Source organism: Rhinatrema bivittatum, chromosome 7 (assembly GCF_901001135.1).
Source record: "Rhinatrema bivittatum chromosome 7, aRhiBiv1.1, whole genome shotgun sequence".
Classification (NCBI taxonomy): Eukaryota; Metazoa; Chordata; class Amphibia; order Gymnophiona; family Rhinatrematidae; genus Rhinatrema; species Rhinatrema bivittatum.
Window position 1 is genome coordinate 100,048,890 of NC_042621.1, and position 27,378 is coordinate 100,076,267.

Below are 27,378 nucleotides of genomic sequence, written 5' to 3' on the forward strand. Positions count from 1 at the left end.
CATTACCTGGCTACGTTGGCCAGATAACGCTGAAATTTGGCATTAATTCAGCTAACTTAGCTGAATAGCTGGATCCACTCTGGAACGCCCCCACCTGTCACTGAGGTAGCCGGATAACTATTTAGCTGGATAAACATTTATCCAGCTGTCTTGGGGCCGGTCAGCGCAGCAGGGTTTTCAAATCCTGCAATTTCTCCTGCTAAGTCCAAACTTAGCTGGGCAAATGGCACCGATTATGGACTTCCTGGTTTCTTTAGGGGGCTTCTGGGGTTTAGTTGAGTTATCGCTGCTAATAGGATTCTAAACATAGTTAGATATTTATTTACCGTATTTATCCGATTTCTATTCCGCCAATCTGAAAATCTTGGCAGATTACAATTTCACGTACAGTGTCTGACAGATCATCCATTGTATTTGACTGGTAAATATGATTTATATAATTTATTATTTTTGTGTAATGTATTTGTTGGTTGATTTAATAATTGCGCGTTTTGTTTTCTGCTTTGAAATTTTGTATTGTACACTGTTTTGGATGGAAGTTTTCTTAGAAAAGTGAGCTAAAAGCACTCAAATGAAATAAATACATAAATTCCTAGAGCAGTCATGCCTAAGGCCTCGGAAAGTGGAAAACCTACATAGCTACTAACGTGTGCATCAACCATCCAGTGGGCCCAGTAAGCAGAATTCAGTTATGGGACGGCATCCTCTCAGACTATGCTTGACTAGGATGACGAGGAAGATCCGAAACTCTATGGGACAGGGCCAGCTGTGCCAGCTTAAAGGAGATAACTGGGTGGTTTTAACGCTGCTAGGATGTTTTTATGGGTCAGACAGTTTTGATGTTGAGGCAGAAAAATAAAATGCCATTTTTGAAGCTTAAAGTTATTACATTCTCTTTGTATCTGACTTGTACTGGATCCAAATTGTCTGTGCTCTTGTTATTGATACATTGAATTTGAAAGGAACAAGCCATTTTATTGAAAGTAAAGGGCTAAAGCTATACCCCATCATCCGCGCACGCTCCCACCCCTTCACCTGCATACCCGCACCCCCTGCCCACACTCACAGCCCCAAAACCCTCACCCAGCCTCACACACCCCACCCCCATCCACACACACTTCCTACACCATCCACAACACTTTCCCATATTCTCACCCCCCCGCCCCCTTTCAGGGCAACAGACACACAGCATGTTTCCTTTGCAATGGTCTTTTCATCAATTTACTAATCTAGGCGCATCTATACCACATGATCATACTCGATTATGGCTTTGAATATTAGTAAGACCATAGATGATATTCAAGATAAACTATGTGGCCAGCATTACCACTTTCTTTTTGATAGATGGGCCTTATTTAAAATGTCACTTTTACCAAAGCTTTTATGTAAATTACAGATGCTCCCCTGTTGGCTTAATAGAAAAGATGTCACTAGTCTATGTTCTATGGTGATCAAAATTATATGAAGGGGTAGAATTTCAAGAATACATTATAATACTTTACTGAGGGCATCTTCCTAAGTCATTTGTACCCATGTGCATCACGAAAGCCAGCTCATCCCCAGCACTCTCTAAACTGCTATCTAGGTCCAACTGTTTCTTCAACCCCTTTCCCTTGCACTAACCTGCAAATGAACGTAGTCATAGTCTTCCATCCAGCCACTCTCATTCTCATACTGCCCGTCAGGCGACTCCTCTGCCAGGAGCTTAGGTGGGGATGGCAAAGGCCTGGACTGGATGTTGGTTTTCTCTGGTTGGTGGACAGACAGGTTATTATTGTTGTTGGCCAGCTGGCTAGCATTCTCCAGTCCAGGTTGAGAGTCAACCAGCAAAGATTTTGGCTTTGTCCTTTTAAACAGTAAGGAGGCATTCCCATGGAGGAAAGATGCCAGCTGTTTGGTGTCATCTGGTATTCCTCTGGAGTACATGACAAAGCGGTCCAGGTCATCTGTAGAGTTTGGCTTGTTGGTCACCAGAACATTCACATCCCAGCTGCAGTTGTCTATTGCTTGGCTGTGTTTCAGCAGGACCTGGTAGACGTCTTCCATCTTCTGAAGCTGCTTGCTGAGCTTGGTGTGCAGAGTGCGATCAGATGCCTGGGATGCATTGGTCACGGCCCCATGCACAAACTCTAGCAAGTCCTTCATGGCCTTCTTCACACTCTCCACTGCAGACCGGAGGCTCTGAACGTTGGCCTCCATCTGTTCATGGGTTCTCCAGGAGCCGGTGATGAAGGACATGAGGTAGGAGATGGAGCCCAACACGTTCTGCTGCAGCTTTGCCAGCACCTCCATAGCCGCATCTAGGTCTAAGCTCAACTCCTTCCCAGGGGGCTTCAGGAGAACTGTTGATGATTCCTTCACGGGGACGGCATCCAGGGAAGAGGTGGAAACGTTGCTTCTGGTACTGCCTGTACTGGATGCAGAGAGTCTCTTAAAGTTACCAGAGAGTTCATCCATCATTTTCACTTCCCTATCCTGCTGGGGAGGGACATCGTAGACATAATCACCCTCACTTTCAAAGGGCACTTTCCCGCCATGGAACTCCCTGGGGAAGTCATACACATCCTGCAAGAAAGCCGAGCCCCCATTTTTTTTTACACTTGGAGGGACATCATAGATTTCTTGCGAGGAGGACATGTCTGGCCCTTTCCCAGCAGGCGGGGGCATGTCGTAGATATCCTCTGGAATGTAGGGCTCCTGTGCCGGGCAATGCTGAGATGGAATCTGAGGAGCGGGATTGACAGAGTCAAATGTTTTCTGCTTTGCAAAAGCTGGTGGGATATCGTAGGTTTCATCTCTGAGGGGGCCGTCTGGAACATCTTTACTTACAGATGGAGGAATGTCATAAATCTGCAGAAATAGACAGAGGTATTAATACTATTAGTATTGTTTGGCAGACGTGCCCCCACCCTGTCTCTAAACCTCATACAGTGGTGTATACAGTCGAACAATTACAATGTAGACCGTGATACTTCCCTTTCCCTGCAGTGCTGCTTAAAATTCAAATATATATTTATCAGAATGCGCCCAGAAATTCAAAATTTGCAGGTGTTTTAACAATGCTAAGGGTGTGTCTTACTATTCACGACTCTTACTGCAAACAGGATTTTCTTGCACTCCTCATAAACAAATAAGACGGACGGGCAGCAACAGCTTTATTTTTTTTTTTTTTGGGGTGCATTTGTATAGTGCTTAAAAAAGGATACATAAACAGTAGCACACAAAGCAGCAACGTCTTTTCAGAGCCTTACAGCTTGTTTCTATAGGACGAGTTTTGGCAGGCCAGCATGCATAGCCTATGTTAGAGTCTGGCCAGCATCCTGAGATCAACGTCCCTACCCCTGTAAAACATCCCCTGGAATCTCTCATGCCACACGGCATACAGGTAGAAAATTCCATCTGTAAAGCAGCACTCTCGGCAGTAGGGTACTGTAGTCGCAGGAGCCTATTTACTATAATGCATTAAAACCATGTGCTAAAGCAGGACGAAAGAGTGAGTTGGGGCTAGTTTGGATGTCCTTTGATACGTCTGGGTGGGAAAAGAATTGTTATCCTGCTGGGGAGGGCCTGTGTGTCCAGCGGCAGAGGACGGGCTTTTAAGATCTCAGGTGAGGGGGAGGGGTGCAGGGTTGAGACATCAGTAAACATATTAGCCTGTGGATCTGCTTAAAAAAAGTTAACTATTTATTACCTCTTCAGGTGCAGTTAACTTTTGGGGGTTACTGTGAATCACATGGCTTAACATGATTAATTTTAAGCCAACTGAATATACATGAGCTGCTTTGCATGCATCTGCATGCAACACAGCTCATTAACATGCTTTGCAATAAGGGGCGGGGAGTCATGCATTTTTAGCACACATTAGACACCAAAATAAGCAAGTAATGCTCGTTATCACATTAACACAATTTAGTAGGTAGGCCCCTTAGATAGAATAATATCCTCTAACAAGCCACCACTACTTCCGGCGACACACAGCCTTTCCTGGATTTTTCTAATCCCAAGTTTTAGCCCTACCTGCTTTCTGAGATCTAGGGGATCAGTGGCCAGTTTAAGCATTTGGTACAGAGAAGAATATTACAGAGGAGGACAGCACAGATACAACAGTAAGCTGAAGAGCCTAAAAGCCATCAGACAGGCAGAGCCGCGTCATAGGTGCAGTTGGCAGGGACCGTGAAGCAGAGCAACTCGTTGGCGTATGGAATCATTGGGCAATTAAACTGCCGAGCATGCAAGGGTGAACAGCACAGCCCTTCTGTCCAGCCCCTCAACCACAGACAGACACACACACCTTTCAGAGGAATTCTGTAACCAGAACTGAAAAAAAAAAAAAAGGAGTAGCTAGAAAAAATCCATGTTCTTATGCCTGGAACATCCCGTATCGCCTCACACGTCTGCCACAAGAGGATTGGAAGTAAAGTCAGAAAGGTTCAGTTCTGCAAATGGCAGAAAGCAGGCATCTGTGAAGCTCTACTATAGGAGAATGATTATGGCAAAGTATGAATGTCTCTGGACGGTGCGGGATATCTCTGCACCGTCAGGTTGTAATGCTGCACACACCCATACAAACCTTGCCCGTAACAGATGCTTTGTTATTAGCGGAAACCATCCCTGCTGCCATCCTGAGGATAGCCTAAGACTAGACCTATCTGTACTGACCATCAGGTGAGGCTGAAGGCTTTTCTCCACACTAGGAGGCACATCATAGATCTCCTGCGCTTGCTCTCGGATGCCTGAAGCCTTCGCCGCCATAGGAGGTGTATTATATACCTGAAAGGCAACAACCACAGAAGGGTTACATCACTCGCAGCGCTGCCGTAACGTTTCCAGTCACAATCCAGCATGAAATGCCTCAGAGATAAAAGGGGTGCCGTCACTCACTACAGCTTGTGACTCAGGCATGATATCACAAGGGCTTGTGAAGTACAGCAAGTGTGAGGTGAGCTCGGAAACCCCATTTTTGTTTTCTCCAGCGAGGGACAGAAGCAGATCTCATTCCCACGGGGGGAGAGGGGAAATGGATCATGACCATCACATTGCCTTTCAACCAAGGGCTGCAGCACCTGAGACTTGCCTACTGCCCATAGGGCTTTTATCAATTTTTTTTAACAATTTTCTGAAATAAAAGATGGATGTGGTCAAGGTAAAAAATGAGTACAGTAACCCCCCTGACCGGTCAAAGGAGAAAGAATCAATAATCCCGGAAAGCAGGAAAAGAACCAAGGTACAAAGAAATAAAGGCGCATTTATTTGATTTACTGGCATGGACCATTCCCCATGCAAGCCAGGTAACGGGGCCGGCGCTGTATCATTTTTGGACTGTTTTATGTACAGTTCCTTAAGGGAAATAATACAGAATAACATTTGCTTGGACCGATTAGCACCCAGCACTTTATAAAACAAGGAATTACATCGGTCTATGGTACGTAATGGCATTCATGCCTGATTTGTCTGCTCTGTAACTGTCCTGTTGGCTAAGGAGCATTGCCCAGTGTATTAGGGTCATGAACTGGGAAAGGGGGTCATTCGAAAACGCCCCATGTTGGTGCACAGTGTGCAGCTACTTTCTACCCGTGCACCTCATACGGGCTTTCCCTTTAAAAACTGGGCCAGAAAATCCACCCACCCGCACCTTTATACCTGCCAACATGCGTGGGTAGTTCCTGTGAGAAAAAAAATGACCCTTGTGCTTTGGAAAACTCAAGGGACAATTTTCACGAGGATTTATGTGCACGATGCCCAGTTTATGCGCACAGGTCGGCTTGCGAGAGAATCATCCGGTGGGCTGCGGGTGCAGGGCCGGCTCTAGGGTAAATGTTGCTTTGGGTGAACCTTGCTGATGGCACCACCCCCTCCCCCTCCCCAGCCCCTTGTGTGGATTTAGGGGTGGAGGGCGTGCAAGCTCTCTCGCATGCCCTCTCTCCTCCCTCTCATCCCCCCCCCTCCCTCTCATCCCCCCTTCCTCAAACATCCCCTCCCCCTTGCCTCACCCCAATCAACTCCTCAGACTTTTAACCACCCCCTCCCCAGCATTTGCCTCCTGCCTTTCCTTTCCCCCCCCCCCCCGCCCCGCCCCAGCATCTCTCTCTCTCTCTCTCGCCGCCTCCCATTGTTGTCACTGCATCTTCCCATCCCCCTAAATTCTCCTTGCCTCCTCCCCAGGCAAAATACCTATATTTAGTGGCAGAGCTGCGGTGACCGCCCCTCTCCGGCACTGCCAGCCCTTCCTGTACGCCCATCTTTGTGCATGGCGAGTTCAGCATACGAGGGGGGCTTGGACCCTCTGAACGTGCTGGCAGGGCCAGCAGTGACTGAGGGGGGGAACGACGGCGGCGGCGGCACGGGGCTCCTGCTGCCGGGGGGCCACGGCTACGTGGCTCGAGGTGCAGCTGCCTAAGGGACCCTCCTCGGCCGCACCCCGCTCGCTCTACCCCAAAGCCAGCCCTGCGTGTGTGCAGCTCCATCCTGCTCCTCCTCCTCTCCTGCACACTTTCAATTTTCAAAGCGGGCGTAACTTTCCTGCACCTAAGAGCGCGCACTGACGCAGCGCCACAGCCTGGGAGCGTTCAAAATGGATTTCTGTGCATATCTGGGCTAACGTTCACGGGTGCTTTTCTACCTGCAGACTTTAGCCATATGTGAGCTGCCGAACATTAACCCTCCCCTAAGGTAAGTGCAGAAGGGCGAACCCTTCCGAACTCCACCCCCCCTCCCAGGATGCCTCTTCGCGGCAGGTAAGAGAGGGCCTTGCCTGCATGCGTTCACCCACAGGCCGGGCAGGTAAATTCCCCGAAAGCCCATCTCTGCAGGTAAGGCACACGTGGCTTTGAAAACACCCCTCTTCAGGCTGACGTTAGGCTGGTATGTTTTACTTTAATTTGAAAATATAATTAAAATTATGAACCCCCCCCAAACACACACTGCACCAACCTCCTGACTGTACTGGTTCCCTGGTGCTCCTCGATTAGGAGGTACATCGTAGATTTCCTGAGATCCCATGGAAAGGAGATGCCTGGGAATGTCATACTCATCCTGCTCCGGCTTAGAGGAATCGTAAACGTACACCTGCCCCACCCTGGTAGGGACCTTCACCTATCACAAAACAACAAAAAAAAGAGTCATTTGTTGAGAGCAATCATTTTTACAAAACCATATATACCAGCGAGCCAGTAACACTCAATTCAAATCAGTATCAACCAGCAGAGAGGGCAGCACTTTCCCCCAAAAGAACATTAAAAATGCCATTCTGGGACAGACCAGTGCTCCCTCGAGCCCAGCATCCAGCGGCCAATCTGGGGCAATTCATGCCCTGGGGTTCACTTCCAGCTTCTGGCGGCAGGAGATTGCGTTTCCGAAGCCTATCTGGATGGTTTTGTTAATAGGCCTGTCCTCCAAAAGCCTGTCCAAACCTTTTATAAACCCCAGTTAGACACCACTGGCCATGTTCACATCCCCTGGCATCCAACTCCACAGCTTACCTGTGCGGAGAGTGACAAAATGCTTATTCGTTTTAGATCTGCTCCCTGTTAGCTTCAGAGAGTCCCCTCATCTTAGTACCGTCTGAAGGGGGTAAATAACCGTTCCCGATTGACCTGTTCACCCCACTCGTGATTTTGCAAACCTTTATCATCTCCCCCTCCAAGCTGAGGACCCGTGTAGCCGCTTCCCTTCACGAGGGAGCCGTTCCATGCCCTTTATCATTCTCGTCGCCCTTCTCTGCACCTTTCCTATGTCTTTTCCGAGATGGGAGCGACCAGCATTGCAAATGCACATGATACTCAAGGTGCAATCACCCTATGTATGGCTCAATATCGAGGCAATAAGATATTTTCTGTTTTATTCTCCATTCCTTTTCGGATCATTCCTAACATTCTTTTGGCTTTTTTTTTTTTTTCTTTTTTTAACCACCGCCACCGCACACTGAGCTGAGGATTCCAACCCATTGCTGACACTGATTCCGCAGCCTTTTCCCTGGGTGGTGACCCCCAATGCAGAGCCAGCATTGTGTTACCCAGGGAGGGTAACCTGCAGAGCCCTTTTTGGGAGTAAAGTGGAAAACGACCCACCCTGCAGGCGGGTAAGAGCGTGCACGCAGCACCTCCAGGCGTGGAGGTTTACCCACACAGAGAGAGAGGGGCAGGGCACTTCCGCAGCGCTGTGCGCACTTTCAAAAGCATGCACGCGTCTTTTCTCGTAAGATCTACCCGCGCGGGGTGCAACTGGGAGGGGGGTGGCTAGTTTTCTGGGATCATTTTCAATGGGAAGAATACCGGTGGAAGGTCCGCGAGTCGCTGATTTTGAATCAGTGCGGACGGTTACAGAATTACTTCCTTAGGAGGGCAGCTTTCAAAACCAGCGGAAAGTCAGTGGCGTGGCTCTCAGCCAGAGGAAAACTTTGCCTTTGAAAATTCCCTAAGAAAAAGTACTCGAGCTAATTTGCACCCCTTGTAACCCCCTCCCACGCTTGCCGCCGCTTGTCGTTCTGTTTCCTTTCCTACGTAATCAGCCCAAACTCTCTTTCCTGCCTCAGGACATCAGGGTTTCACCCCTTATGACGTAACTCTTCCTTGAATTTCTGTGCCCAAAATGTATAAGTCTGTATTTTTTTTTTGTATTTAGCTGCTAAGTTAATTACCCACTCTTCAAGCTCTCATAATCACAGCAACGTAGTCACCTAATCAATGATAGCAAATAAGGACCCAAATGGTCAATTCTGTGTGCCCGGCAAGTTGTTTAAGGTAGTAACTGCCGCTCCATGCAGGTTACCCCACCGAGCAAAAAGATTAGCACAGGTTGCCCCATTTCAATCCTCTAGCCCAGTGATGGCCGAACTCCGGTCCTTGAGTGCCACAGACAGGCCAGGTTTTTTAGGATATCCACAATGAATATGCATGAGAAAGATTTGCATGCACTGCCCCCATTGTATGCAAATGAAGGTCGTCACAGCTGTAAAGACTTTTCCTCATCATCATCTGCACACTAACAGTAAAAGAGAAATGTTGGAAGCCATGAAATACCTTCTCATGTCTTTTAACTGAATGATGACTTCACACTTGGTGCTGTGCGCAAATGCTTAAAAAGAGGGAAACAGGAGCAATGTGAGGGTTTTGAAAGGATACTCCCCCCTTCCCCACGCAGGAATCCCTGGAGAGTAAACCTAATGGACCAAGAGCCGTGTCCGTCTTAATAGAAGTGTGAGATATGGCCTCTGGAACGGTTATCCGGGTTCCACCATCACAAGGCCTCCAATTACTTTCCAGTTCTCAGGCTATTTGTGTATTAATGTGTAACCCGCTTTGTCCTAGTTTTGCTAGTGAAATGCATAAATATAAATTTATAAATTACCGTACATTTTCGCCCGGAGTAAAGTGACTAGATTAATGCTACTGTGCCGGGAGCTATCTGCTTTATCGCACTGCGTATTAGGGGGCCACTGTTGGGGGTTCAGGAGGAGGGGTTTTAGATAACACTTTTTATAGAAAAACAGAAACCCGCTGGCAGAAAAAGATCATACGGCTTTATCTAGTCTGCCAAGCTATACCAGCTTTACAATCCCTATGACTCCCTCAGAAATCCTGTGTTTATCCCATCCTTTCCTGAATTCAGACACTCTCTTTCTCTACCACCAAGGCGAGACTGCTCCATACATCTACCGCCCTTCTCTGTAGAGAAATATTTCTTTTGGTTACTCCTGAGTCTACCCCCTTTCAGCCTCACCCCATGACCCCTCATTCTAGAGCCTCCTTGGAGGTATTTAAATGTCTTTATCATATCTCCCCTATCCTGCCTTTCCTCTAGGGCAGGGGTGGGCAATTCTGGTCCTCGAAGGCCACAAACCAGTCTGGTTTTCAGGATATCCCTAATGAATATGCATGAGAGAGATTTGCATGCACTCTGCCTCAGTTGTATGCAAATCTATGTCATGCATATTCATTAGGGATATCCTAAAACCTCGACAGGTTTGTGGCCCTCAAGGACTGGAATTGCCCACCCCTGCTCTAGGGTGTACTTGTTTAGATCTTTAAGACTATCCCCATGTGCTTTAGAACAAAGACCACTGACCATTTTAGTAGCCACCCTCTGACCTACTCCATCCTGTTTATATCCTCCAGGATTGTATAAAGTATTCCAAGTGAGGTCTCACCAGGGACCTATACGGGGGCAATACCACCTCCCTTTCTCTGCTGATTGTGCCTCTTCCTGGCTTCTGCTGGCGCCTTATTCACCCGCTTGGACAGTCACTGGGGAGAGGGGCTGTCGGCACCCATTTCAGCATGCTAGATTTCTCGTCAGTATGCAAAAGGCAGATTAAGTGGCAAATGCACCCAAAATATCTTCATCTGGGTAACTTTAGCCGAGAGGTTTCCATTCTCTCGAGAGCCAAAGAGCAGAGTAGTGCACTTAGGAGTGAGCGTGTGAATGTGCGTGCGTGTTTCTGCTTGTGCTATAGCGTACAATATCCACCATGTACGCCACACACAAACACCGAGGAGCAGGGATATTGTCATTTCCCAGCATTTAATAGCAGTAATTACTCATATGCTGTCTTTTTAGATTCCAGTTACAATGTTTACTGCCCTGGAGGCAGAAAGACATTGATCATAAGAGAAAGAGACGGTGACTACAGACAGCCCCAAGTGCTGACTTCAGGAAGATGGGGAGAACGGCCTCGACCCCACGCCTTCAGCTTTCCCTCTTCTTCATGCCCCCCCCCCCCCACCAGCTTTCAACACTCCTCCTTCCTTCCTTTCTCTCTCTCCTCTAGCTTTTGCCCTTCCAACTGAGCTACCCTTGCACCTTCCTCTCACTTTCCTTCTCCAGCATGCACCCCCATACTCCCTCCTCCAGCCTCTTGCCCCCTCATTTCCTCTTCCATCACCTATCCCCACCCTCCTCTCACCTCCTAATTCAGCACCCACCACTCCTCTCTTCCCCTTCTCCATCAGTTACCTTTCCACCTTCCCTTCCAGCATTCATACTGCATCCCCTCCCCATCTCATACTCTCCTGCTCCCCCCCCCCCCCCCCAATTCCCTGCTACTCAATATTTACCTGCCTGTCTGGTCACTGGTAAGCTTATTCCCCTCCCACCCTCCACCTCCCTGCAGGCAGTACAGAATCCTGCCAGGAGCCCTAAACTGCAGCCACCCTGCCTGCTTCAGCCCCTCCCCTTCTGCCCCTGTGGGGGGAGAGGAAGCACAGAGCAGAGAAGGCTCTTCACTTCAGCTCCTCGCAGATACTGCAGCTCCAGGAGACAGAAGTAAAGAATCAGAGGCAGCTTAAGATAGCACAAGAATCTCTGGAGAGATCTGGGAGGTTTGGGCAGTCTATCCCTGGGAAGGTCATCTTTAGACATTACCAGTGGGAGTCAAAGATCACCAGTAAACTTAGGCACAGGAATCGATTTAGACTGTTTAAACTGCCACCCCCTCCTTCCTAGGAAAGGCCCAGGGTAGGAGCCCATGGTATGTCTAAGCCCTGGTCTCACCTGCTGTAAAATCTGCAGAAGCAGTAGAAGATAGCCTGATAATGTCAAGAACCTCGGCACATGTGGACTGCCAAGGCTGCAAAATTCTGTTTCTCTTAGCTGGGCACCTAACTGTAGGGCCTAATGGGGCAGGTGGTGGGGTGCTGCAGTCTGGATCCAGTGCAACACTTTGTGATCCTCTGAACGTTGATGCCCCTAGAATTTTGCTGCCATAGGCACAAGCCTGCTACGCCTATGCAGAAATCCAGGCCTGGTTAGCTGCTGTTCATGTCATGAGATTCACTGTGGAGTCTAAAAGACAATATGCACTTTGGAGAAGCAGAAATTCTCATCCAGCATCAATGAAATCAATGTGTGATTCACTTTTAAAACATTTTTATTTGTATGTGCATACTGGATAGCAGGCTCAGGCAATACACATACCCTCACCGGCCATGAAGGAAGGCTGCTCTGAGGCTTACATTCAGTGCTGTTGCTTCGGCTGGCAGAAGACTCCACCATTACAGCAGCCATGACCCTCACTCCCTAGGATTGAGCTCAAGTTAATTTCCAACCCCCAGTGGCCCCGTTGGGCTGTAGGCTTGAACATGAGTTTTCTGTGCCACACAACACATTACAGTGGCCTAAACCTTGGGCCAACTTCTTCGGACATTATGCTTAACATTTCTTTCAGATTTTGTTACTGTTGAGTTTTCATTAAGATAGAAAACACAAATGTACATCAATAAGGAACTACAAGTAGAACAGAGAGCCCAAAGATCTAATGAAGAAACACTGATCGTATATTTTTAACATTTTTAAGACATTCCCTACAGTTCCTCTTGCATTCCCTACAGTTTACTCTTGCAAACATGGCTGCTCCGAGGGTTCAGCCTCGGAGCAGCCATGTTTGCAAGAGTCACACATTACACTATGCACACACATACACACACACACATACACACACACACTCACTTGATTGCTTCATGCTGTTTGTGCGAGAATGATCTGATTTGTGACATCACAGCCTCTATGGACCAATCAGATTCATTGTTCTCTGCCTGAGTGTTCCAAGGGGCATCAGCTCAGCTCTTATAGACAGAGGAATTGGGGGGAAAACTGCTTGGGGACAGGGCGGGCAGAAGACTGAGAGGGAAGCTAAAGAGTGGAAGCAGGGGGCCAGTCACAGGGAGACCGTGCTTGGCTAAGTACTGCCATTCCAGCTTAAGAAGTAATAACTGGGGAGCCTTTTGCTAGGAGCATAACAGTTATGCTAAGGTACAGCTCAGAAGGGGATTTTGGGTGGCCCTACAGTTTGGGCCAGCTTGAAGGTAACACATGCTTTCATTGCCCTATTGCCTCGAGGAATAGCCTGCTATTGTATCCATGAAGCACAGACTTATGCAAGGAATAAAAACAAGGGCTGTCACTTATGTGCATTTGTTTAGTGCTGATAGTGCTATAGAAATAAGTAGTAGTGTTCTACTGCAACTGCCTCTGTCTGTGTGCTGTGTTTCCAGAAATTTAGCAGCAATCCAGGGATAGGGCATAAGCTGTGTCCTGTCACAGTACTGCATAAAGAAATACATATGTAACATCTAGGCCAATAACCTCTCTATGGAGCTCCAGGGTCACCGTTAATGTCAACGGACTTAAGATACTCAAACTTCCCATACAGTCCCTAAGTCCCTTTCTGAGTTCCAAGATTCCCTGTCTGAGGTATGAGGGGAGATACTTCTCTCCAAGGCCCCGAGCGCTGTTAAGACAGTCTTTGAATACAGAAGTAATAATCACGCTGGAAGCTGATTGAGGTTTCCAACTGAACCTTACTGTCAATCGATGATGAAATAATGATGTAAATGACTATTTACAGCTCCTCACGCAATCCAACCCTTTTACATATTTAACTCTCTTCAATAAAGCCGTGACTTTGTAACTCTTAATGCATCTTTTCTGGTGTTTCACTGGTTTGTATTACTGTCCTGATCTTTGCCAACTTGTAAAGGTAATAATTAGAGCTCCCTCCAAATTTCAGCATTCAGGCTTTTCTAATCCAATTTAGATACATGAAGGGTGCCTCTCTATGCCTATCTTCACTATCCCGGTGATAGTTTAACACCGGGTGGGTGCCACTGATCTTCTTTGAAGTCCAAATTCTCCTCCTCCAAGGAATAAATGAGGACTCGTTCTTTCAGTAACCTCTGGAAGATTACTGAGTCTCTTCAAATGAGAACTCTCTCTTAGGATGACGTTCTCTGAGTTCTTGGGTCTCAAAGGGAACTCAGATGAATGGTAAAAAAATAAAACCAGTTTTCAAAAATAACTCAAAATGAGGAAAGAAGGGTGGATATAACTTCTTAAAAGTGTGATTGTCTAAGAGGGTGTAGAGCGTTTGGGCCTGCTGCAGCCTCGAGAATAAACCCAGAACACGACGAGACTTGACTAATCCACTTCTGATGCCAGTATTTATGTACAGTGCATCACACTTGCAGAAACAAGACAGTGGCTTTCCCTGCGTCAGGCACAACTGTCAAGTAAACATACTCCATACGGATATACCAGGAGGTCCCACCAGCTCCCTGAGGCCTCCTCAAGCTTTCTAGGCCTGGGCTCTTAAGGCAGGGTGAAGGGAACCTCTCTTTACCCAGAATTCCTTACAGCATTCTGCCTTCAGGAGGACTGGGGGTTAGAAACCTGAACCGAGTCCTTGAGGTTGAATGAGGGAGTTGCCGGTACACTCTGTCACAAGAGGGCAAAAGTTACCTTATCTTCTATTCTATAGCCAAGTTTCTTTCCAAGAAAGCCAAAGGTCCTTTCCCCAAAAAACAAACAAACAGAGGAGCAAGCATGGTAGCATGCTGCTTCTGGAAAGGGCAACTCAAAATCCACATCCTAAAATAGTGGCCCTGGGGTTTTATACTCTGGGGACTCCACCATTAGAGTCTCTGACATGGGAGAGCTAGAATCTAATTAAACCTATTCTTTTCTCTACCCACTAGCAGGCCGATACAGTACAGTGCACTCCGGTGGAGCACACTGTTAACCGGCATTTGGACGCGCGTTTTCGACGCACTAGCTTTACCCCTTATTCAGTAAGGGGTAATAGCGGTCGAAAACACACGTCCAACCCCTTTGAAACTAATAGCGCCCGCAACATGCAAATGCATGTTGATGGCCCTATTAGGTATTCCCGCGCGATTCACTAAGTAAAAAGTGCAGGCAAGCCGCACATTTTACTTTCAGAAATTAGCGCCAACCCAAAGGTAGGCGTTACTTTCTGCCGGCACCGGGGAAGTGTTCAGAAAAGCAGTGAAAAACTGCTTTTCTGTGCACCCTCCGACTTAATATCATGGGGATATTAAGTCGGAGGTCCCAAAGTAAAAAATAATTAAAAAACAAAAAATGTTAAATCTGCCCGCGGGTTGAAAACCGGACGCTCAATTTTGTCAAACTCCTGACAGCCGCCGCTCCTGTCAAAAAAGAGGTGCTAGGGACGCGCTAGTGTCCCTAGTGCCTCTTTTTACCGCGGGCCCTCATTTAAATACTGAATTGCGCGCCCGCTCTCCCGTGACTTTTACTGAATCGGCCTGTTCGTTATTTGATATGCTCTTTTAGTAGAGACTCAGTAGATCTCTCTGAATATACTTCTTATACAGAAGAAGCAGCCCTTTTTCTAGTATAGCTATAAAGGCAGGGAACACACTCCTTACCTGGGCTTAGTCCATGCACAGTCCCACTAAACCTTCACATGGATTATACAAAGGAGGGGGAAGGATAGACCTCTGTTATTGCAGCGACAGTTACCCCCCGTCCCGTCCCCGTCCCCGTCCCGTCCCCATTCTGTCCCATTTAACATCAAAGACCCCCCCCCTGCCTTCAACACCCCTCCAACAGCATCATGAAACCCTCCCCCCAAATTACCCGACCCCGATTCCTTCTGGGGTAACCTTCATCATCCCTGGTGGCCTAGTGGGGCCTAAAGCACCCCCTGGACTCCAGGCCAGCCGCATGCTTGGGGTAAAATAGCATCAGCCAGCTGCCTTACTGAGAATACTCCATGACACGACTGGAAAAAAAATAACGATTGATATGTAAAATATCGCTCACTATTGCCACAAGAGGCGTTTATCACACGATAAACACCTAACATGGCATAGTAATATGGACCCCCCCACGTGTCTTTGTAACTTCCTAGTGCCAAGAAACAGGTTTTACACATGCGTAGGATATTCCAAAAATAAAAGTTTACTGTTCACATTGTTGAATGGAAATTAATTGGCACCGAATACATTTGCTCCTATTCACATCCACAATCACAGCAATAAATCAAATCCAAAATGATCTGGGTCTAAGGTTCTTTGGTATTTTCCCAGGGTCCCCTTGGATGGAATGTAGACTTTCTGGCTTGCACTAGAAATGGTTCTTCTACTCATTAATTATCTCCCTTGCAGAATATCTGGGGTCCTCTGCTTGAGCCTTGCTTCTCCAAAACTCTTCTTTCCTCTTCTCTGGCTGAAACTCTCTGGTGTGGGATCCCAGTTTCCTCCTCTCACCTCCCAGCTTTGGATTCCAGTTGGTATCTTATCTTTAACGGTCTCTTAGATGGCCCAGGGATCTTACAGTCTGAAGGATCCAAACTACAGTACACGGGGAAAATCTTTCTTCTTTGCAGGAAGGGTAGACAAAAAACTTCCTCCCAACAAAAATCCACATGTACTCAAAGCACACAAAAATTAATTAGACCCCTGTTACTACCACTGGTGGGAGAGTTAGCAATTTGATCTCTGAGGTTCCTAAGCCATTCAGCAAAGGTACTGAGCCAATACTGTGTGAGAAAAGGAGAATTTAAAAAAAAACAAACAGATCTCTTCCTTCGAATGCCACAACAAAATGCCACCCTGACTTTAAGTGTCACTTGCTAATATGTAGGCAAGAAACTACCATTACTCCAGTGGGGGTGCTGTGCCAAGACGGTACATTCCTCTACTAGGATGGCACAGTCCTAACTACTAGGCCACAATCTCTGGAATGGGGTTGCTACACATACATAACACAAAGTCATGTCATAACGAGCCTACTTTTCTTTGGAGGATGTATCTTTTTAGAGGCTGTAGCGCTAAAGAAGAATTCTTTTGGTCTTGAGAACTCATGTACCTCGTCTTCTTGAAATAATTTTTATGTTGATCCAATAATTATTCTTTTTCCCTCAGAGCATTGTTAAGCTCTGGAATTCATTGCCAGAGGATGTGGTTACAGCAGTTAGTGCAACAGGGTTTTAAAAAGGTTTGGATAAGTTCATAGAGGATAAATCCATAAACTGCTATTATGGTAATTAATAAGCAATAGTAGCTTGTGATCTATCTAATATTTGGGTACTTGCCAGGTTCTTGTGACTTGGATTGGCCACTGCTGGAAACAGGATACTGGTCTTGATGGACCCTTGGTCTAACCCTGTATGGCATTATCTTATGTTCAATCTGAAAAAAATCCATACTTTGTAAAAGTGAAATCAAAACATTGTAAAAAGGACTCACAGACATGGCTGCTTTCACTCTTCACCACCAAGATGGTGCACAGAGTTGCGCACTGGCCCTAGCGACCTTGTGTGTGTGTGTGACTTCTGAAGGTCATGGGCACATGTTCACTATCCATCTGTGCAACTTTCACTTTCATTTTTATATTGTAGTAATGACAGAGTTTGATAAAATGGGAATGTACCTTGAAAAAGAACTAGAAGGCTGGGAGAAAATGGGTGACGTGGAACGACAGTGGACCAACAATGGACCAAACTGAAAGGAAGTAAAATAATAGCAACAAATCTTTATGTTAAGAAAAGTAAATAAAAGAAATAGGGAACCAATATGGCTCTCCAAGGAAGTGGCTGAAAAAATAAAGGCTAAAAGATCAGCCTTCAAAAAGTACAAAGAAACTCAAAAAGAACAGAGGGAAGAATACTGGGGAAGATGAGAGAGAAAAGGAAAGAAATCAGGACAGCAAAATCTCAGTAGGAAGAGAGGATCACCAATGAGGTCAAGCAAGGAGACAAAACATTTTTCAGATATACGAGAGAAAGGAGAAATGACAGATTTGATATTGTAAGCCTGAAAGAAGACATGAAGTGTAGAAAGATGAAGAAATAGCAAAAATATTAAATAAATACTTCAGCTCAGTATTCACTAAATAAGAACTTGGAGAAGGACCGTTGCTGGTTGGCAAAAGTAACTATGGGGGTGAGACTGATGCCACCCCGTTTACAAGGGGGAGAGTGTTTGGGTGGAACTAGCAAAACTATAAGTGGACAAGGCCATCAGGCTGGATGAGCTGCATCCCAAGATACTAAGGGAACTCAAAGATGTCCTTGCGGGTCTGCTGAAGGATCTGTTTCATAGATCCTTGGAGGCAGAAGTGGTGCCGCAAAACTGGAGAAGGGCAGTTGTGGCCCCGTGTCTCAAAAATTGTTTCAGGGAGGAGGCTGGAAATTGTAGGCCGGTCAGCTTTATGTCAATGGTGGAAACATTAATGGAGACTCTGCTGAAGGAAAGGATAGTTACCTTTCTACAATATAGTGATTTGCTGAATCCAAGGCATCATGGTTTTACCAAAGGGAGGTCATGTCTAATGAGTCTGACTGTTTTGATTAGGTGACTAGAAAATTAGATCATGGATGAGTACTTAGCGTAATTTACCTGGATTCCAGCAAAGCTTTTGATACAGTCCCTCACAGGAGGCTCATGAACAAAAATGAAAAGGCTGGGAGTGGACCCCAAGGTGGTGGAATGGATTACAAATTGATTAACAGACAGAGGACGGAGTAGTGGTAAATGGAATCTACTCTGAGAAAAGAAGAGTCTTCAGTGGAGTGCCTCAAGGATTGGCTCTGGGGCCGATTCTGTTCAATATCTTTTTGAGCAATATTGCAGAAAGGTTAGAAGAAAAGGGCTTTTTGGGTGGATCATACAAAGATTTGCAACAGAGTAGACACACCTGAAGGAGTAGAGATATTAAGAATACAATCTAAGAAGAAATGGTCAAGGTTTGGCAGCTGGGATTCATTGCCAAGAAGCGCAGTCATGCATTTGGGGTACAGAAATCCAAAGAAGCTGTATATGATGCGGGAGGGGGAGGAGAAACTGATGTGCGCGGACAAGAAAAGAGACCAGGATGGTAACGTCTGATCTGAAGGCAGTGATGCAATGTGATAAGGTGGTAGATAAAGCCAAAGGTATGCTAGATTGCATAGAGAGAGGTATCACCAGCAAGAAAAAGGAGATGATAATGCCCTTGTACAGATCTTTGGTGAGGCCTTACTTGGAGTACTGCATTCAGGTGAGGCCTCATTCAAGTGAGTTCTGGAGATGGACAGGATGGAAGTGAACCAGAGAAAGGTGACCAAAATGGTGAGGGGTCTGCATCTAAATCCACATGAGATAAGACTGAAAACCCTGAATGTGTATACACTGGAGGAGAGAAGAGGCAGGGTAAGAACATAACATTTACCAGACTGGGTCAGGCCAAAGGTCCATGAAGCCCAGTATCCTGTTTCCAACAGTGACCAATCCAGGTCATGAGTACCTGGCAGGATTCCGAAAGTTCAATAAATTCTATGCTGTTTATCCCAGGGATAAGAAGTAGATTCCCCCAAGTCCATCTTAATAATGGTTTATGGAGTTTTCTTCCTGGACCTTTTCGAAACCTTTTTAAACCCAGCTACACTAACAGCTTTCACCATATCCTCTGGCAATGAAATTCAGAATTTAAATATGCATTGAGTAAAAAATAAAAATTCCTATTTGTCTTAATTGTATCACTAATAACTTCCTTGAATGTCCCCTAGTCTTTGTACTGTTTGAAAAAATAAACTGTAACCCCATTCCCGGGTGCGGATTGCTATCTGATGAGGCCATAAAAGTATTTGTTGTACTTGTGAGGGTATTTGTTGTACTTGTGAGGATAGGAACTTTCCCAAGCTAGCTTGGACACTGACTCTTCCTTCCAGGGCTTGGATCCTTTGTCAAGTGAATATGGGGGGGGGGGGGGGGGGGGGAAGAGATGACCCCAAGGCCCCAAGTGCTAAGGGTGGCTCCCATGTGTCCTTTATCTGATCCTTGAGGTAACCAATGTGTGTTTGTTCCAATGTCTGCTGACAGTACCAAATAAACGACTGGAGTCACTGTGTCAGTGTCCAAAATAATTTCTTTACTATTGCAAAAATATGGAAATGGCACAGCTCTTGATTCACAGCAGCATAATGTTCTGTTTGCACAATATCTTCTTCTATCTGTACAGGAATATCGGCTGCCAGGGCCAGGGGAACTTCTACCCTCCAGGGACTGGAAAAATAGATTCGCCAGGTGGGGGACAGGGCATCACTTAGGCACCCCCTCCAACTGGCAAAGATACAGTGCTTCAGTCTCTGCACACGGAGATAAACTCTCTCTCTCTCCCTAGGGCTTTGGAAGCACTGCATGGGTGTCCTTTCAAATGTTAGGCTTTGCCTCTACTCAGTTTGTTGGTATCAGTATGGCCTCGTTACTGATTCAGTCCTTGTTCTTTCCTTTGAATCCCTGAAGGGAGGGATCCCTTGGAGCAGGATTCTCAGTGCTCCCGGCAGGAAGGAAGGGCAGTCAAAATGTCCTCCTGGATCTTGAACTTAATCTTTACAAAACTGAGAACAACATGGGGGTGGACTCCTTACAGCAGGTCACTGGCACCCCCTTCCTCACTGAGGCAATGGGGAGGGGCATGACTTCCCTAACCTGCCCAGACCCGGGGTTCCCCGTTCCCTAAGCCCAGGAGCTGAACAGGCTCCAGTAAGGCCCCTACTACTTAAAATTTAAATTCTAAAAAATAACCCAGAGGGGAATAATCCAGACCAGCCAGTGAGTGGGCTGGAAGGGGAAACCCCCCTCCCAACCCGGTACAGGACCACCAAACGGCTTGCTTGGCTCCTTTGACTGGGCCTGCAAAATAACAAAAGATAAGCTCCTATCTGCCTGAACTCTTATGCAAACTCAAAGGACTGCTTCCTACCCAGGGGGATGGCTCTTCCAGACTCCGCAGAATGAGGGGCTGTGTTTGAATGGATCCTCCCCATACTTCATCCTACACTCACCGACTGACACTAAACCCAGGGCTTACTGGTAACAGAACTGAGTGTCCGTTACACAATTGATTCACATTTCCCCTTTTCACTCCACTCATCATTTTATAGATCTCTATCATATCCCACCTCAGCCGTCTCTTCTCCAAGCTGAACAGCCATAACCTCTTTAGGCTTTCCTCACTGGGGAATTGTTCCATTCCCTTTATCATTGTGGTCGCCCTTCTCTGTATCTTTTCTAATTCTACTATGTCCTTTTTGAGATGTGGGGACCAAAACTGCACACAATACAAAGATGAGGTTGCACCATGGAGCAATACAGAGAGCATTATGATATTCTCTATTCCTGTCCGAATAATCCCTAGCATTCTATTTTTTTCTTGGCTGCTGCTACACACTGAGCAGAAGATTTCAACGTATTATCCACAGTGATGCCTAGATCCTTTTCCTTGGTGGTGACTCCCAAAGTGTAGCTATAATATGAGTTGCTCTTTCCTGCGGGGTGAATTTTAAAACAGTTGCTTATGTTAAAAGTCGAGCATGAGCAACTCTTATTTTAAAACTGGGAAATTATGTGCATATATGTGTGTGTGTGCGAGCAATACGCAAATGAGAGTCAAATTTGGGGAGGGGCCAACATTTACATGCTTAAATCCTGATTTTAAAACCAGTGAACATACAGAGTGTCGGGCTGTTACCTGTGCATATTAAATTCTGCTATTTGTCAGGTTTAAGTCAGAATAACACTCGTTAAAGCCCAAAACTGACTGGGTGAGGGGTCTGGGTAAGCTGATGGGGAGTGCAGGCTGAAGAACCACAGGGTCTTGATGACCAAGAGACAGATTAGGCAAACTGGTTATTTCCTTCATATGCAAATGTTTTAAAATGTGCTCTCTCGTGCATGGAAATGCTGAGAAGTCCCAAGGAAAGAAATGCAAATAATGTTTTCTCACATAATCGTTTAAAATTAGGAGGACACATACACGTGCTAGTTGTATTTTATACTATATGTGCGCATTTGTATGGATGATTGAAAATTCCAGCTTATGTGCGCTCGCACCTGTTTTAATGTTATCGTTCCTGTGCATCACCTGGCACTTGTCCACATTAAATGCCATCTGCCATTTGGATGCCCAGTCATGCAAGGTCCTCTTATAATTCCTCATAATCCTTTTGTGACTTAACAACTTTGAATAAGTTTGTATCATCAGCAAATCTGACCACCTCACTCATTGTTCCCATCTCTTATGTCATTTATAAAAAGCAGCAGTTCTAGTATAGATCCCTGGGGCACTCCACTATTCACCTTTCTCCATTTAGAAAACTGACCATTTAGCTCTCTTCTCTGTTTCTATCTTTTAACCAATTCTCAGTCCTCAACAAAACATTGCCTCCTATCCCATGACTTTTTAATTTCCTCGAGTCTCTTATGAGGAACTTTGTCAAACACTGTCTGAAAATCATGAAAGGACTTGAATGGGTAAATGTGAATCAGTTATTTACTCTTTTGGATAATACAAGGAATAGGGACACTCCATGAAGTTAGCAAGTAGCTCATTTAAAACAAATCATAGAAATTTCTTTTTCACTCTAGAATTCATTGCCAGAGGATGTGGTTAAGCAGTTAGTCTAGCTGGGTTTAAAAAAAAGGTTTGGATAAGTTCCTAAGGCAGAAGTCCATAAACTTCTATTAATCAATAAGGATTAGTTGCTTGGGATCTATTTATTTAGGGGTAGATTTTCAAAGGGTTACGCGCGTAATATACGCGCGTAACCCCTGAAAACCTACCCCTGTGCGCGCTGAGCCTATTTTGCATAGGCTCGGCAGCACGCGCAAGCCCCGGGACGCGCATCCGGGGCTTCGAAAAAGGGACGGTCTGGGGGCATGGCGGCGGTCCGGGGGTGGGCCCGAGTCCTCCGGCACAGCGGCTGTGCCGGGGGATAGCGTGCCAGCGCGCGCAAGTTACGCCTGCCAGAGGCAGGTTTAACTCCATCAAATAAGGTAGGGGGGGATTTAGGTAGGGCCGGGGGGTGGGTTAGTTAGGGGAAGGGGGGGAAAGGTGGGGGGGGGGGGGAAATCGAAAAGAAAGTTCCCTCCAAGGCCGCTCTGATTTCGGAGCTGCCGTGGAGGGAACGGGGAAAGCCATCAGAGCTCCCCTTGGGCTCGGCGCATGCAAAGTGCACAAGTGGGCACCCCCTTGTGCGCGCCGACCCTGAATTTTATAACATGCGTGTGGCAGCGCACGCATGTTATAAAATCGGGTGTGCATTTGTGCGCGCCGGATAGCGCGCACAAACGTACACCTGATGGATTGGCTATTGTTGGACACAGGATACTAGACTTGATGGACCCTTGGTCTGATCCAGTATAGTATATCTTGTGTTCTTACACTATATCAATCGGCACACTTATCTGCATATTTATTCACACCTTCAAAAAAATGTAGCAGATTTTTGAGGCAAGACTTCCCTTGGCTAAATTCATGTTCCCTTTGTCACATTAAACTATGTCTATCTATATGTTCAGTAATCCTGTTCTTTAGAATACTTTCAACCATTTTTCCCGGCACCAACATCAGGCTCACTGGTCTGAAGTTTACCATGATGCAGATTTATAAAGACCCGAAAGGAATCAGTGATGCGCAGGAATCAAATATTTTCCAATGGAAAGTAAAACTTGGGGACATGATAATGAAATTCTAAGGGGGTAGGGACTCAGGAACCACATCAGGAAATATTTCAACACATAAAGGGTGGTGGATGCATGGAATGTTCTCCTGGAAGAAGTCGTGAGAACAAGAACAGTGATGGAATTCAAAAGGGCCTGGGAAAAACACAGAGGATCCCCTTTGTGGCTAAAGGATAGAAACGAAGGTAAGGGATGACCTAGGTTAACTGGAGTAACCTGCAGGGAGCGTCTTTTACTACCCATAGCAGAAGGCCTGGGGGTGACCTGCACAGAAGGGCAGTTACTGTCCATAACATGGGGGTAATCTGAATGGAGAGGCAACTACTACCCTTAAAAAAAATAATATTGAGTTGCTGGGCAGACTAAATGGACCACTTGGGTCTTTTTCTGCGGACATTTACTATGGTATTATCTCTGAAGATTTTATTCTTGGGATTCTGTTACAATGGAGATGGATTCTTGGATGTAGGTTGTTTGCACTGATGTATAGGAGCATTTTATATTTAGAATGACTGTTTGTAGGATGTACTGTGAACTTTGTTTTTAAATCGTTAATGCTTTGCATTTATATGGTCTGCTTTATAAACTAGTGATTCTGTAAAATATCTTCTGAATTTCACAAACATGTAATAACATTTTACAGAGCAGGAGAAGCCCTATCTGAAGGATTCGTACTTGTATATTTATTTATTTATTTAACACTTTTTTATACCGACCTTCATAGTAAAAAACCATATCAGATTGGTTTACATAAAACAAGGGTATAACTGAAGCAATAAATAAAAGTAATTAACAAGAGAAGTGAATAAGGTAAAGTAACATTTAACAAGGAGTAAAAAACTTGTATAGCAGGGGATAGTGCAGGGCAGCCCTGAGATGTACTAACAGAGCTATGTTGTGGGTGGCGGATAGATGCATGTGCACTGCTCCAGCTTGCACTATGGCTGGCTTTAACCTGTAGGCTTATCTTTTTTTTTTTTTTTTTTTAATAACAGAAATAAGACTGCATTTGATTTAGTTTAGAGGGTGTGTTGAGCTCCATCTAGTAAGTAATGTCTTAAACCCCTCCGTTTCGGTCCAGAATTGGAAGGAAAACGTGCCTGTCCTTGCTGACTGGCTGGCTGGCTCTCAGGGTAATTGAGTGAATGAAAGCTACAAAGCACCTTGGGACACCACAGTCTGAGTCTCCAAGGAGCCGGCATTTCATCAGCTGCTATATTTAGAACAGCCCACTCCAAATACACAAAGGGAAGAGGGCCTGAGAAAGACAAAGCCCAGGGAACAGCTGGAGCAGCCTCCTCTCATCTGTCCCTTTCACCAGGCAGCTGAGGAAGACAAGGAGCCAGATGTCAGCCCATGTGCATCTGCGCTGTGATGCGGCTGCATCCACCTCCATGGCTCCCTTAAGGACATGCACGGCTCCTGTTCACTGTAGCCCAAGAATGGTAGTTAAACAAAATCAACAAAAAGGAGAGTATGTGTCAGCTTCTCAACGTCCGTCTCAACACAAAAACGGCCACACTGAAAAAAAAAGTTCCTTCAAACACTTTAATATTAGGAAAACTCCATCACTAGGGAAACACAGCAAACATGTCCCCTGATATGGACTGTGCTGTGCTAAATAGCTGCGTCAGGAGGGATAATGTAATCAACAAAATAAAATATAAAGTAGGAAAAAACAAACCAAAGGCTACGTAGACTCACAAGACACAGTGAAAACATTTTTTGAATCAAACAATCCATAAGAAAACATACTACATGAAATGTTCCTTCGCTATTGTAACCATAGCCAATAGAAATGGTGGCGAAAACTCGGTATTCTGCCCACGCAGATCTTTTATTTCCAGGTACCATTGAAAAAATGCGCCAAAAAGGTCACATGATCAAAGACAGCCAATAAAAAACTACAAAGAGCAAACATGAGTGACAGCATGCAAAAACAAACCATGTGACCAGCCCCAGCCAATCGCAAAGATAACGTATCGCCCAGAAATTAAAGAAACCAAAAGAGGGGATTGTAAAATGACCCCTCATTTACAAGAAATTTTTATTCAGTATTCAAGCCCAATAGAATCTAAAGGATGTGAGATGTAGAGTAAAAGGTGAATCCTCAGAAAATGAAAAGAATAGTTAGGAAAAAGCTGACCATTCAATTTCCTGGTTAAGGCCAATAGGATTCCAAGATTACAACTTAAAAATGCAGCGTTGTTCGCACTGGGTCAAAAAAAGGAGAACAACTGGCCCTCCTGACGCAGCTATTTGGCGAAACACGGCCTATGTCAGGGGACCTACAGTTTGCTTTGATTCCCTGCTGATAGGCGTTTTCTACTATTAAAGTGTTTAAAGGAACGTTTTTGACTTGTGGATATTTTTGTGTTGGGTCAAAACTTGCAGAGCTGACACAGGCTCTCCTTTTCCTTCATTACAAATTGTTTTGGGGTTTTCCACCCCCTTTTTTTTTTTAATTAAACAAAACCACCAGCAAAATCCTTTCTGTTCTGATTTTCACCTCCTGCCAAAGGATATATTACTGGTGTTCAGTTTTGCAAAGCTCCTCCTGCTTTACCGTGATCATCATTATGAATCTCAGGAAACCGTAGTGCTGCTTGTGCTGCACCATATCAGAACCCCATGCAGGCATCACATAAATAAATGCAAATTATGGAGAAGGTAATAACAGGACTGGAAAAATGTCACCCATGTGCTTAAAATTCTGCACCTGGCACCTACGTCCAGGCCCAGATTTAGGCATAGGCAACTCTCTAGGGTACCAAATTTTGAAGGCGCCAAATATTCAGGCCAAAGAGGATTCTGCTTTTGTTTGTTTAAGGTCATGTGCCAGCACAACTTTAAAGAGGGTGCCACCATGGCATTCTACCTATGGGTGCCAAAACCTTAAATCCCACCCTGCTTGCATTCGTGGCTGATGATCCACCACCAGGGTCAGGGCGCAGCTGCTGTTACTGTGGAGCCACGGACTATCAGGACCTGGAAGCAACTGCCGTGGGGAGGGGGGGGGTGGCAGAAATCCAGTCCCTCCGCTGTGTCTGAGAGAGTCAGTGCAGGGCATTAATACGAGGGTCTGCAAGCCACAGTCACAGCACCATGGACGAGGAGCTGTTGCAAAGATCAGAGAAATGCTGCTGCTGCTGTGACAAGGGCCAGGGGCTGAGGAGCTGCCACCAGAGCTAAACCAAGTGGCTGCCACTGAAGGGCCACGGAGAAGAGGCTGGAGGGCTGGAAAAGGAGAGAAAGGTTGGAAGCAGAGATGAAACAGAATGGGGAGAACAAGAGAGTAAAGAGAGTGAAGCAAAGAAAAAATGAAATAAAAACAAAAAAAAAAGGCATTAAAAAAAACCCAAGAGGTTTATATTCAGAGAGCCAGCAAATGTATCCTATGCGCATAACTTTTCATGGATATTCAGGGGACTTGCACACACAAGTCTCCCATTGAATATACTCAGATAAAGAGAGAGGAAAGATGAGAGAAGCAATTGAAGTGATGAAAAGCAAAATAAAAACAATTAAAAAAAAAAGTCTGTGTTTGTCGCTCGGGCCCAGGGAGGGAAAGGAAAGAGTGGGGTCCACACAACCCTGAGGAGGAGAGGGGAGGCAGAGATGTCAGGGCAGCCCTGGTTGGCATTGCGAGGAGAGGGAATGAGATATCATCAGGGAATAGCGAGGAGAGGGGTGAGTGATGTCAGGGCTGGTGGGGGAGGCAAAGCTTCCAGGCTGCCAGATGTTAGTTGGAGAGGGACAGACTGGGAACTGAAAAAGAAAAGAAAAGCAAAAAAAAAAATTCACCTTTTACTCTACATCTCACATTCTTTAGATTCTATTGGGCTTGAATACTGAATAAATATTTCTTGTAAATGAGGGGTCATTTTACAATCCCCTCTTTTGGTTTCTTTAATTTCTGGGCGATACATTATCTTTGCGATTGGCTGGGGCTGGTCACATGGTTTGTTTTTGCATGCTGTCACTCATGTTTGCTCTTTGTAATTTTTTTATTGGCTGTCTTTGATCACGTGACCTTTTGGCGCATTTTTTCAATGGTGCCTGGAAATAAAAGATCTGCGTGGGCAGAATACTGAGTTTTCGCCACCATTTCTATTGGCTATGG

The 27,378-nt window shown here is 45.7% G+C and overlaps 1 protein-coding gene across 1 annotated transcript in view; it reads right to left on the reverse strand.

The window, feature by feature from the left end:
* Window positions 1–27,378, reverse strand: part of BCAR1 (BCAR1 scaffold protein, Cas family member) — a 159,233-nt gene that overhangs the window by 25,174 nt on the left and 106,681 nt on the right. Inside the window, exons 3-5 of the mRNA XM_029608803.1 lie at window positions 6,931–7,092; window positions 4,660–4,770; window positions 1,624–2,850 (exon numbers count right to left, since the gene is read on the reverse strand). Coding sequence (XP_029464663.1) covers window positions 1,624–2,850; window positions 4,660–4,770; window positions 6,931–7,092 — 1,500 coding nt within the window. The remainder of the gene's footprint in view (window positions 1–1,623; window positions 2,851–4,659; window positions 4,771–6,930; window positions 7,093–27,378) is intronic.